The sequence below is a fragment of the Salmo salar genome, chromosome ssa05, assembly GCF_905237065.1.
Source record: "Salmo salar chromosome ssa05, Ssal_v3.1, whole genome shotgun sequence".
NCBI lineage: Eukaryota > Metazoa > Chordata > Actinopteri > Salmoniformes > Salmonidae > Salmo > Salmo salar.
Genome location: NC_059446.1, coordinates 11,535,141 through 11,547,828, shown reverse-complemented (window position 1 = coordinate 11,547,828; position 12,688 = coordinate 11,535,141). Strand labels below are relative to the sequence as shown.

Below are 12,688 nucleotides of genomic sequence, written 5' to 3'. Positions count from 1 at the left end.
TGTAAAAGTTTGTGAGAGTCTTAGGGGCCAAGCCACATTTCTTCAGTCTCCTTAGGTTTAAAAGGAGCTATTGCGCCTTCTTCACCACACTGTCTGTGTGGGTGGACCATTTCAGATTGTCAGTGATGTGTATGCTAAGGAACTTGAAGCTTTCCACGTTCTCGATTGCGGTCCCGTCGATGTGGTTAGGGGCGTGCTCCCTCTGCTGTTTCCTGAAGTCCACGATCAGCTCCTTTGTTTTGTTGATGTTGAGGGAGAAGTTATTTTCCTGGCACCACTCGCCAGTGCCCTCACCTCTTCCCTGTAGGCTGTCTCATCATTGTTGGTAATCAGGCCTACTACTGTTGTGTCATCTGCAAACTTGATGACTGAGTTGGAGACATGCACGGCCACGCAGTCATGGGTGAACAGGAAGTACAGGAGGGGGCTGAGCACGCACCCTTGTGGGGCCCCACTGTTGAGGATCAACAAATTGGAGGTCTTTGTTTCCTACTTTCACCACCTGGGGGAGGCCTGTCAGGAGGTCCAGGACCCAGTTTCACAGGGCGGGGTTCAGACCCAGGGCCCCGAGCTTAATGATGAGCTTGGAACAGCATTTTGACGTAGGTATTCCTCTTGTCCAGATGGGATAGGGCAGTGTGCATTGCGATGGCAATTGCATCGTCTGTGGATCTATTGGGGAGGTAAGCAAATTGAAGTGGGTCTCTGGTGTCAGGTAAGGTAGAGGTGATATGATCCTTAACTAGCCTCTCAAAGCACTTCATGATGACAGAAGTGAGTGCTACGGGGCGACAGTCATTTAGTTCAGGTACCTTTTCTTTTTTGGGTACAGTAACAATGGTGGACATCTTGAAGCAAGTGGGGACAGTAGACTGGGATAGGAAAATATTTAATATGTCTGTAAACACTCCAGCCAGCTGATCTGCGCATGCTCTGAGGACGCTGCTAGGGATGCCGTCTGGGCCGGCAGTTTTGCGAGGGTTAACACGCTTAAATGTCTTACTCACGTCGGCCATGGAGAACGAGAGCCCACAGTCCTTCGGAGCGGGCTGCGTTGGTGGCACTGTGTTATCCTCAAAGCGGGCGAAGTAGGTGTTTAGCTTATCTGGGAGCAAGACGTTGGTGTCCGCGACACGGTTGGTTTCCCTTTGTAATCTGTGATTGTCTGTAGACCCTGCCACATATATCTCGTGTCTGAGCCGTTGAATTGTGACTCCACTTTGTCTCTGTACTGACATTTTGCCTGTTTGACTGTCTTACGGAGGGAAAAACTACACTGTTTGTATTTGACCATATTCACAGTCACCTTGCCATGGTTAAATGCAGTGGTTCGCGCTTTCCAGTTTTGCGCAAATGCTGCCATCTATACGCGGTTTCTGGTTTGGGTAGGTTTTAATAGTCACAGTGGGAACAACATCCCCTATACACTTCCTGATGAACTCAGTCCCTGTGTCTGTGTATACGTCAATGTTATTCTCAGAGGCTACCCGGAACATGTCCCAGTCCGCGTGATCAAAACAATCTTGAAGCGTGGATTCCGTTTGGTCAGACCAGCGTTGAATAGACCTTAGCATGTTTACTTCCTTTTTGAGTTTCTGCCTATAGGAAGGGAGGAGCAAAATAGAGTCGTGATCTGATTTGCTGAAGGGAGGGTGGGGAAGGGCCTTGTAAGCATTTGGAAAAGTGGAGTAGCAGTGGTCGAGTGTTTTACCAGAGTGAGTACTACAGTCCATGTGTTGATAGAACTTCGGTAGCGTTTTCCTCAAATTTGCTTTGTAAATATCCCCAGCTACAATAAATGCGGCCTCAGGATATGTGGTTTCCAGTCTGCATAAAGTCCAGTGTAGCTCCTTGAGGGCCGTCGTGGTATCGGCTTATTAAGAGGGAATATACACAGCTGTGACTACAACTGAAGAAAAGTATCTTGGGAGGGAAATGCGGTTAGTATTTGAATGTGAGGTATTCTAGGTTGGGTGAACAAAGGGACTTGAGTTTCTGTACGTTATCACAATCACACCATGAGTAGTTAATCATGAAACATACACAACTTCCCAGAAACTTCTTTATTCCTGTCTGATGTACTGAGAACCCAGCTGGCTGTATGGAAAGGGGACAGTATATCCGGAGAGAACCATGATTCTGTGATGCTCATACAGCTTCCCGTATAAATCAAAATGTACACAAGTTCCAGGAACTATTAAAGGATTTAATATAAATACATACGACACACACACACACACACACACCCAAGCATACGCACACACACACAACCCAGCATGTGTCTGTCCATCATGTTAGGCAGCAGTTAAGAGCAGCATGACGTCTATACTGTCCATCCTGTCCTGTGTCTGTGTGTCTGTCTGTGTGTCTGTCTGTGTCTGTGTGTCTGTGTGTGTCTGTGTGTGTGTCTGTGTGTGTGTCTGTGTCTGTGTGTGTGTCTGTGTGTGTGTCTGTGTCTGTGTGTCTGTGTGTCTGTCTGTGTCTGTGTGTCTGTGTGTGTCTGTGTGTCTGTGTGTGTCTGTGTGTCTGTCTGTGTCTGTGTCTGTGTGTGCAACAGGTCCATCATGGACAGTTCATCTCCATTGAGTGGTTGAGGCATGACATTAGCCACTAGATAAGCAACATCTGTCATGATTAGATATTTGGATTGTTCCATTATACAGGGTTGGGGAGGGGGGGTCCCTGGATACTGGATATCCACTTTACCCCCCAAGAATCTCCGGATAACAAATCCCAAAAACAGTTATGTCAGTAAATCAACTGTAAACCAGATACTTAGATTACATCTATGTCAGTAAATCAACTGTAAACCAGATACTCAGGTTAAATCTATGTCAGTAAATCAACTGTAAACCAGATACTCAAATCAAATCTGTCAGTAAATCAACTGTAAACCAGATACTCAGATTAAATCTATGTCAGTAAATCAACTGTAAACCAGATACTCAGATTAAATCTATTTCAGTAAATCAACTGTAAACCAGATACTTAGATTATATCGATGCAGGTGCCAACTTTCTAAAACCACTAACTAAATACACATTTAACAACAAAATTCATGAATCCAGGTAAAGACCAAAAACTATACCCAACAAAAATATAAAAATGCAACATGTAAAGTGTTGGTCCCATGTTTCATGAGCTGAAATAAAAGTTCTCAGAAATGTTCCAAACGCACAAAAAGCTTATTTGTCTCAAATGTTGTGAACAAATTTGTTTACATACCTGTTAGTGAGCATTTCTCATTTGCCAATATAATCCATCCACCTGACAGGTGTGGCATATCAAGAACCTGAATAAACAGCATGATCATTACACAGGTGCACCTTGTGCTGGGGACAATAAAAGGCCACTCTACAATGTGCAGTTTTGTCACACAACACAATGCCACAGATGTCTCAAGTTTTGAGGGAGCATACAATTGGCATGCTGACTGCAGGAATGTAAACCAGAGCTGAATTTTTATTTCTCTACCATAAGCCGCCTCCAAAGTTGTTTTAGAGAATTTGGCAGTATGTCCAACTGGCCTCACAAGAGCAGTTTTCTGATGTCAACGTACTGAACAGAGTGCCCCATGGTGGCGGTGGTGTTATGCAATGGACAACGAACACAATTGCATTTTATCGATGGCAATTTGAATGGACAGAGATACCGTGATGAGATCCTGAGGCCCATTGTTGAGCCATTCATCCGCCGACAGCACCTCATGTTTCAGCATGATAATGCACAGCCCCATGTTGCAAAGATCTGTACACAAGATCCTAATGCACAGCCCCATGTTGCAAGGATCTGTATCACCAGATATGTCACCCTTTGAGCATGTTTGGGATGCTCTGGATCGACTTGAACTACAGCGTGTTCCAGTTCCTGCTCAGTGTAAATACCCACTTAATACCAGACTTCCTCAATTGATTCTGACACAGTGACATCCAGTACCCAATCCCCCATCCCATACTAATCATAGACAGAGTGTGTTCCTACCTTCAGAGTGGTGTGAGAGGGTGAGCAGGCTCACACAGGACGCTCCTATCCCAGATCCGAACACCGTGATACGGTTGGAGTCTCCTCCGAAGTATCCAATGTTATCACTGATCCACCTCAGAGCCTGGATCTGGTCCAGTAGGCCGTAGTTCCCCTTAGCTGCCTGGTCCCCTGTAGACAGGAACCCTGGAACAGACACAGAGGATACAGGGTTAGTCAATGATGTAACACTAACAGGGATGCAATTGTGTTTCCCAAAGGTAGGTTGAGGTTGATTCCTTTAGGGTCCCAGGTGTAGACTGGACCTGGTTGAGATCGATTCCTTTAGGGTCCCAGGTGTAGACTGGACCTGGTTGAGATCGATTCCTTTAGGGTCCCAGGTGTAGACTGGACCTGGTTGAGATCGATTCCTTTAGGGTCCCAGGTGTAGACTGGACCTGGTTGAGATCGATTCCTTTAGGGTCCCAGGTGTAGACTGGACCTGGTTGAGATCGATTCCTTTAGGGTCCCAGGTGTAGACTGGACCTGGTTGAGATCGATTCCTTTAGGGTCCCAGGTGTAGACTGGACCTGGTTGAGGTTGATTCCTTTAGGGTCCCAGGTTAAGACTGGACCTGGTTGAGGTTGATTCCTTTAGGGTCCCAGGTTAAGACTGGACCTGGTTGAGGTTGATTCCTTTAGGGTCCCAGGTTAAGACTGGACCTGGTTGAGATCGATTCCTTTAGGGTCCCAGGTGTAGACTGGACCTGGTTGAGATCGATTCCTTTAGGGTCCCAGGTGTAGACTGGACCTGGTTGAGATCGATTCCTTTAGGGTCCCAGGTGTAGACTGGACCTGGTTGAGATCGATTCCTTTAGGGTCCCAGGTGTAGACTGGACCTGGTTGAGATCGATTCCTTTAGGGTCCCAGGTGTAGACTGGACCTGGTTGAGATCGATTCCTTTAGGGTCCCAGGTGTAGACTGGACCTGGTTGAGGTTGATTCCTTTAGGGTCCCAGGTTAAGACTGGACCTGGTTGAGGTTGATTCCTTTAGGGTCCCAGGTTAAGACTGGATGCCTGGTGATGAATATTGTTTTCGTTGACTCTACTTGGTTAAGTCAACTCCAAAAGCTTGAGGTGGGTCATCAAGCACAAAGAACGGTCGGGAATCACTGATGTGCAGTGTGTTGTATGTTGTACAATGTGAAGCTTCAGGATAGAAAAGGGACTAAATGAACTGACATTACAGTGTTTCTACCAAGTCAAGGTAACTTGCAAAGACCACAAATCCCCCCCACCCCTCATTCTACCCCACCCATTTTAGCCCAAACTATCAAGCTCTCTGGCTCTCCAGTGAGATCCTGACTTATTGGAGAACATGATTGTTAGTAAAATAAAAGGGCTGTGTGACCACATGTCATCTCTACATTATGGGAAATCAATGTTGAGCCTCCCTGGATGATCACATATCACCCTGTCTATCGACCCGCCGTGATGAGAACCACATGTATCTATGAATGCTGTTGTGTTGTGACACTGAGAGAAAAGGAAGGGGAGATGGAAACTAAGAGGCCCTGAATAATGTAGATGAAATGTTCCCTCATAAATCATGACCTCTTTAGTGTAGGCATTTATTTCAACAAAAACAAAACAGTTTTTTGTACTTCATGATTGAAATGTTCTGATGTTCAGAGATTTTACTACAGGATATAGAACATGAAGTAGAAATGATGAGTAGAAGTGCTTTATGTTAAATACACAATACACAGTATACAAAAGTATGTGGACACCCCTTCAAATTAATGGATTCGGCTATTTCAGCCACGCCCGTTGCTGACGTGTATAAAATTGAGCACACAACCATGCAATCTCCATAGACAAACATTGGCAGCAGAATGGCATTATTGAAGAGCTCAGTGACTTTCAACGTGGCACTGTCATAGGACCGTCACATTACCAACAAGTAGTTTGTCAAATTTCTGCCCTGCTAGAACTGCCCCGGTCAACTGTAAGTGCTGTCAGGAGAACGTTAGAATGCTACCTGCCCCCGTGCACAAAATGAGGTCCATACAGCAATGGTTTGTCAAGATCGGTGTGGAAGAACTTGACTGGCCTGCACAGAGCCCTTACCTCAACCCCATCGAACACCTTTGGGATGAATTGGAATGCCGACTGCGAGCCAGGCCTAATCGCTCAACATCAGTGATCTGACCTCACTAATGTGGTTGAATGGAAGCAAGTACTAAATCCTTCAGCTATGGCTTGTACCTCGAGAGGAGAGTAATATGAACACATAAGCCGTTAGCAGTTGTACAGGGCTCTACATGTTTCCAATGTACAGAACATGGACTAGATGGACTAGACATCTCCACTGAATCCTATCTTCTCACATGATAGCGTGTGACACCTCTCTTTGGGACATAATGTGTTCATGTTAACACTGTGCCACTATAACCACATCTTTAGGGCTCTGTACCAAACGAGAGAGAGAGAGAGAGAGAGAGAGAGAGAGAGAGAGAGAGAGAGAGAAAAGAAGAGAGAGAGAGAGAGAGAGAGAGAGAGAGAGAGAGAGAGAGAGAGAGAGAGAGAGAGAGAGAGAGAGAGAGAGAGAGAGAGAGAGAGAGAGAGAGAGAGAGAGAGAGAGAGAGAGAGAGAGAGAGAGAGAGAGAGAGACTCTATAACGGTGTCTCCAGGGCTCAGGCCCAGCTGTATGTTGGGTAATAGAATGTTAAATCATCTGACGTCCCAGAGGACCTCTCAATAGACTCAGTGTCCATCAACCCTCCTCAACATGGGTTGCATCCCAAATGGCTCCCCATTCCCTATATCGGGCACTATGCGCCCTGGTGAGAAGTGGTGTACTAGATAGGGAATAGGGTGCCGTTTAGAACACAAACAGGGAATAACAGACAGGAAAAGGAAATTAAACGAATGCAGACATGCATTCATTGAGTTCACTGGCTGCTTCTAAATCTAAACAATCCAAATAAACAAGACGTTAACATTTATAAAAGCAGCCCTACATCTGATCTAGCTTGTTGCAGGTGCGTGGGAATAATTCAATAATACATTAAGGTTCTGTTGAAGGTGAAAAGGCAGACGCGTAGCCCTAAGCTTGAATAAAACAAAATGATATTGTCTGGCAAGAGCAGTGTGCAGGTTTTCCTTTTCTTAAAAAAAGAAACAAATGTATTAATATAGGCACCTTAACATAGGCACCTTAACATAGGCACCTTAATATAGGCACCTTAACATAGGCACCTTAACATAGGCACCTTAACATAGGCACCTTAATATAGGCGCTTTTTGGCAGTGATAAGAGGGGCAGGACATCAGCAGAAGGCTAAGGCAGGTTGATAGGCTCAAATCGAAGACTTCTTCACAGCTCTTCTTGGTGATCCAACGTGAAGTTGCCATATATCATAAAATATCAGCAAATAGTCATTGTATATTTGCAATTTTAAACTGGGTGGTTCGAGCCCTAAATGCTGATTGGCTGACAAGCCATGGTGTATATCAGAGGGTATGCCACGGGTATGAAGAAACATTCATTTTTACTGCTCTAATTACATTGGTAACCAGTTTATAATAGCAATAAGGCAACTCGGGGGGTTTGTGATATATGGCCAATACACCACGGCTAAGGGCTGTATCCAGGCACTCTGCGATGCGTCGTTCCTGATTGGCCATATACCACAAACCCCCTCGTGCCTTATTGCTTAAATATATAATCTACACGGGCAACAGCCAAAATAAATAGTCTCTGTATTAGGCTTAACACATCCAATCTAAACCCGGCCGGCAACAGGTAGCCAGCCTATGGGTACGATTCCACAGCCGCCCCTTGAGAACAACAGTGAATCTGCCTTACAGGTAGTGATGGGTCAATCGCGAACAAACGGCTCTTTTTGAACTGATCTTTTAGGTGAATGTCGGGAACCGAATCGCTTCTGTGAAAGAGCCGTTCATTTGTCTCCCTGACTTGCATATGGTTACGACTGCTTTTTGTGCTCCAGACATCCACTATCTGCAGATAAGTTAGAACATCGTTCTCTGAAGATGGTCATTACGGGGCGGCAGGTAGCCAAGTGGTTAGAGCGTTGGGCCAGTAACCGAAAGGTTGCTAGATTGAATCCCCAAGCTGACAAGGTAAAAATCTGTTGTTCTGCCCCTGAACAAGGCAGTTAACCCACTGTTCCTAGGCTGTCATTGTAAATAAGAATTTGTTCTTAACTGACTTCCCTAGTTAAATAAAAAAAATAAAAAATGGTTCACTGCAGGAAGAATAGGTAGTGAGAAGAGAGCCTCAGTATGGTCTGAAAGCTTCTGTAAAAGCCGAATATTTCAGTCAACCATGAGTGAGAAAGTTACAGAGGCATAACTATCATACCCTCCCCAAAATGATAACCTCCCCTGTTATTATAATGGTGAGAGGTTAGCATGTCTTGGGGTATAATAATATATTATTGCTAACCTCTCCTGTTATTGTAATGGTGAGAGGTTAGCATGTCTTGGGGGTATAATAATATATTATTGCTAACCTCCCCTGTTATTGTAATGGTGAGAGGTTAGCATGTCTTGGGGGTATAATAATATATTATTGCTAACCCTCCCTGTTATTGTAATGGTGAGAGGTTAGCATGTCTTGGGGGTATAATAATATATTATTGCTAACCTCCCCTGTTATTGTAATGGTGAGAGGTTAGCATGTATTGGGGTATAATAATATATTATTGCTAACCCTCCCTGTTATTGTAATGGTGAGAGGTTAGCATATCTTGGGGGTATAATAATATATTATTGTTAACCTCCCCTGTTATTGTAATGGTGAGAGGTTAGCATGTCTTGGGGGTATAATAATATATTATTGCTAACCTCTCCTGTTATTGTAATGGTGAGAGGTTAGCATGTCTTGGGAGTTTAATAATATATTATTGCTAACCTCTCCTGTTATTGTAATGGTGAGAGGTTAGCATGTCTTGGGAGTTTAATAATATATTATTGCTAACCTCTCCTGTTATTGTAATGGTGAGAGGTTAGCATGTCTTGAGGGTATAATAATATATTATTGCTAACCTCCCCTGTCATTGTAATGGTGAGAGGTTAGCATGTCTTGGGGGTATAATAATATATTATTGCTAACCTCTCCTGTTATTGTAATGGTGAGAGGTTAGCATGTCTTGGGAGTTTAATAATATATTATTGCTAACCTCCCCTGTCATTGTAATGGTGAGAGGTTAGCATGTCTTGAGGATATGGTATTATGATATTTGTGTGTCTGATTCATTCAGGACTATCCGTAACCATGGTAGCATCCACATTAATGTAGAAGTGTATAGAAATATATTCCATTCTTATTTACAACAAACGTGACTCCAAAAGGACACAATACTTTATATACCATTCATTTATATTGGGCACAAAATAATCTGAAACACAACCAAAACAAACAACAAATTCATTTTTGTTGAGTCACAAGCTTGATGTCGTCATTGCGTTCTAGGAATATGGGACTAAATACTACACTTTCTACTACTTTAATACACAAGTGAATTTGTCCCAATACTTTTGGTTCCCTAAAATGGGAGAGACTATGACCAAAACGTGCTGTAATTTCTAAACGGTTCACCCGATATGGATTAAAATATCCTGAAATCTGTGTCTGAAATGAAAGCTGACAATCTGCATGTTAAGCTCATAGTCATTGTACTGTATCATTTCAAGTGCTGGAGGACAGAGCCAAAACAACAAAAAACGTGTCACTGGAGCTCACTGTATTTCATGAATGAACAGAAATGACAGTTTTAGTTTTGGTGACCAGGAGGACAGTGTAACACTAACGTTCTAGAATACTGAAATCAGTATCACTACTGGTGATATATTTAGTTAGTAATTTAACAAACAACACAAAGAAAGAATGAATGTGGCCGAATTGGCGGGAGTTTGGAGAGTCACACGTCTAGTGGGTCATTATCACCACAAACAGAAAAACAGACAGGAAAATATGGATTTAATGGAATCCACTCCCTTAGATATGAAATAAATTGGTTGGCACTAAATCCACTAAACACCACCAAAGAGATAAGAATTGGGAAAATGGTAAATTCCCAAGATTCTTCATCAACATAGAGTGCATTTGGAAAGTATTCAGACCCTTTGACTTTTTTCACATTTTGTTACATTACAGCCTTATTCTAAAATTGATTTAATATTTTTTTTCCCCTCATCAATCTACACACAACATCCCTTAATGACAAAGCAAAAACAGTTTTATTGACATTTTGGAAAAATGGAAATATAACATTTACATAAGTATTCAGACCCTTTACTCAGTACTTTGTTGAAGAACCTTTGGCAACAATTACAGCCTTGATGCTACAAGCTTGTCACACCTGTATTTGGGGAATTTCTCCCATTCCTCTCTGAAGAGCCTCTCAAGCTCTGTCAGGTTGGATGGGGAGCATTGCTGCACAGCTATTTTCAGGTCTCTCCAGAGATGTTCGATCGGGTTCAAGTCCGGGCTCTGGCTGGGCCACTTAAGGACATTCAGAGACTTGTCCCGAAACCACTAATGCGTTGTCTTGGCTGTGTGCTTAGGGTCATTGTCCTATTGGAAGGTGAACCGTCGCCCCAGCCTGAGGTCCTGAGCGCTCTGGAGCAGGTTTTCATCAAGGAACTCTCAGTACTTTGCTCCGTTCATCTTTCCCTCGATCCTGACTAGTCTTCCAGTCCCTGCTGCTGAAAAACATCCCCACAGCATGATGTTTCCACCACCATGCCTCACCGTAGGGATGATGCCAGGTTTCCTCCAGACATGACGCTTGGCATTCAGGCCATTTGGTTTCATCAGACGAGAGAATCTTGTTTCTCATGGTCTGAGAGTCTTTAGGTGCCTTTTGGCAAACTCCAAGCGGGCTGTCATGTCCTTTTACTGAGGAGTGGCTTCCATCTGGCCACTCTACCATAAAGGCCTGATTGATGGGAGTGCTGCAGAGATGGTTGTCTTTCTGGAAGGTTCTCCCAACTCCACAGAGGAACTCTGGAGCTCTGTCAGAGTTACCATCGGGTTCTTGGTCACCTTCCTGACCAAGGCCCTCTTGGGGATCTTCAAAGCTGCAGAAATGTTTGGTACCCTTCCCCAGATCTGTGCCTCAACACAATCCTGTCTCTGAGTTCTAAGGACAATTCCTTCGACCTCATGCCTTGGTTTTTGCTCTGACATGCACTGTCAACTGTGAGACCTTATATAGACAGATGTGTGGTGGACATCAGGTGGACTCCAATGAAGTAGTAGAAACATCTCAAGGATGATCAATGGAAACAGAATGCACCTGAGCTCAATTTCGAGTCTCATAGCAAAGGTTCTGAATACTTATGTAAATAAGGTATTTCAGATTTTTTTATACATTTGCAAAAAAAGTCTAAAAACCTGTTTTTGTTTTGTCAGTATGGGTTATTGTTTGTAGATTGCTGAGGATTAGATTTAAAACATTTTTTTTTTTGAATAAGGCTGTAACGTAACAAAATGTGGAAAAAGTCAAGAAGTCTAAACACTTTCTGTCTACATCTCCTTACATAGTTCACGGTCCAGCATCCAAACAGAAGACATGCTGGCCTGGCTTATATGTCTCCAAGGATCAGTGGTGAAAAAAAACATGTGTGTATATATATATATATATATATACATATAAGGATCTCATACTCTACCAGACAATATCTAGTCAACATACTCTACCAAACACTCTCTAGTCAACATACTCTACCAGACAATATCTAGTCAACATACTCTACCAGACAATATCTAGTCAACATACTCTACCAGACAATATCTACTCAACACACTCTACCAGACAATATCTAGTCAACATACTCTACCAGACAATATCTAGTCAACATACTCTACCAGACAATATCTAGTCAACATACTCTACCAGACAGGCTCTTCTCAACTCTGTGATTGTCACCTCACCTCCTGCTCTCCTCTCTCTGACTCCCTGTTGGTCCAACCACAGAGGGTGGTAAGGGGAAAGGGCATGGATCATGGGTAGGGCTCAGCCACGCTAGGTGTCATAGGAAGCTAGACAGGGGTAACACACACACACACACACACACACACACACACACACACACACACACACACACACACACACACACACACACACACACACACACACACTCAACAGATGGTCTCCTTCAGGATGACAGAGATAGCAGGAGGACATAGAGAGAGGGATGGATGGAGAGAAAGTGAGAGAGAGGGAGGAAGAGAGATGAAGGAGGAGGGAGAGAGAGTGAAATGGGAGGTTGTGGGGAAGAGAGAGAGAGTGAGAGAGAGCAGTGAAAGAATAGAGAAACATAGAGAAGATGCTTTAGCAGAAATTAGAGTCTCTGTCTGTCTCTCTCTGTCTATCTCTGTCTCTCTCTGTCTGTCTCTCTCTCTCTCTCTCCCTCTCTCTCTGAGCAGATCCTCCTCCAAATGGTTCACAGTGACTTCACACACAGCAACACAACATGTCACTGGTGTTAGGAGACTATAGGTGATGTAGTGTAGAGGTAATGACTGGGGTTAGGAGACTATAGGAGATGTAGTGTAGAGGTAATGACTGGGGTTAGGAGACTATAGGAGATGTAGTGTAGAGGTAATGACTGGTGTTAGGAGACTATAGGAGATGTAGTGTAGAGGTAATGACTGGGGTTAGGAGACTATAGGAGATGTAGTGTAGAGGTAA

The 12,688-nt window shown here is 43.7% G+C and overlaps 1 protein-coding gene across 8 annotated transcripts in view; it reads right to left on the bottom strand.

Moving 5' to 3' along the window:
- The window catches only part of LOC106591301 (neuroligin-3), a 493,706-nt gene that overhangs the window by 134,096 nt on the left and 346,922 nt on the right, over positions 1 to 12,688 (bottom strand). For all 8 annotated transcript variants that reach the window (XM_045717885.1, XM_045717892.1, XM_045717888.1 and 5 more), the window contains one exon: positions 3,982 to 4,167. In XM_045717885.1, coding sequence (XP_045573841.1) covers positions 3,982 to 4,167 — 186 coding nt within the window. The remainder of the gene's footprint in view (positions 1 to 3,981; positions 4,168 to 12,688) is intronic.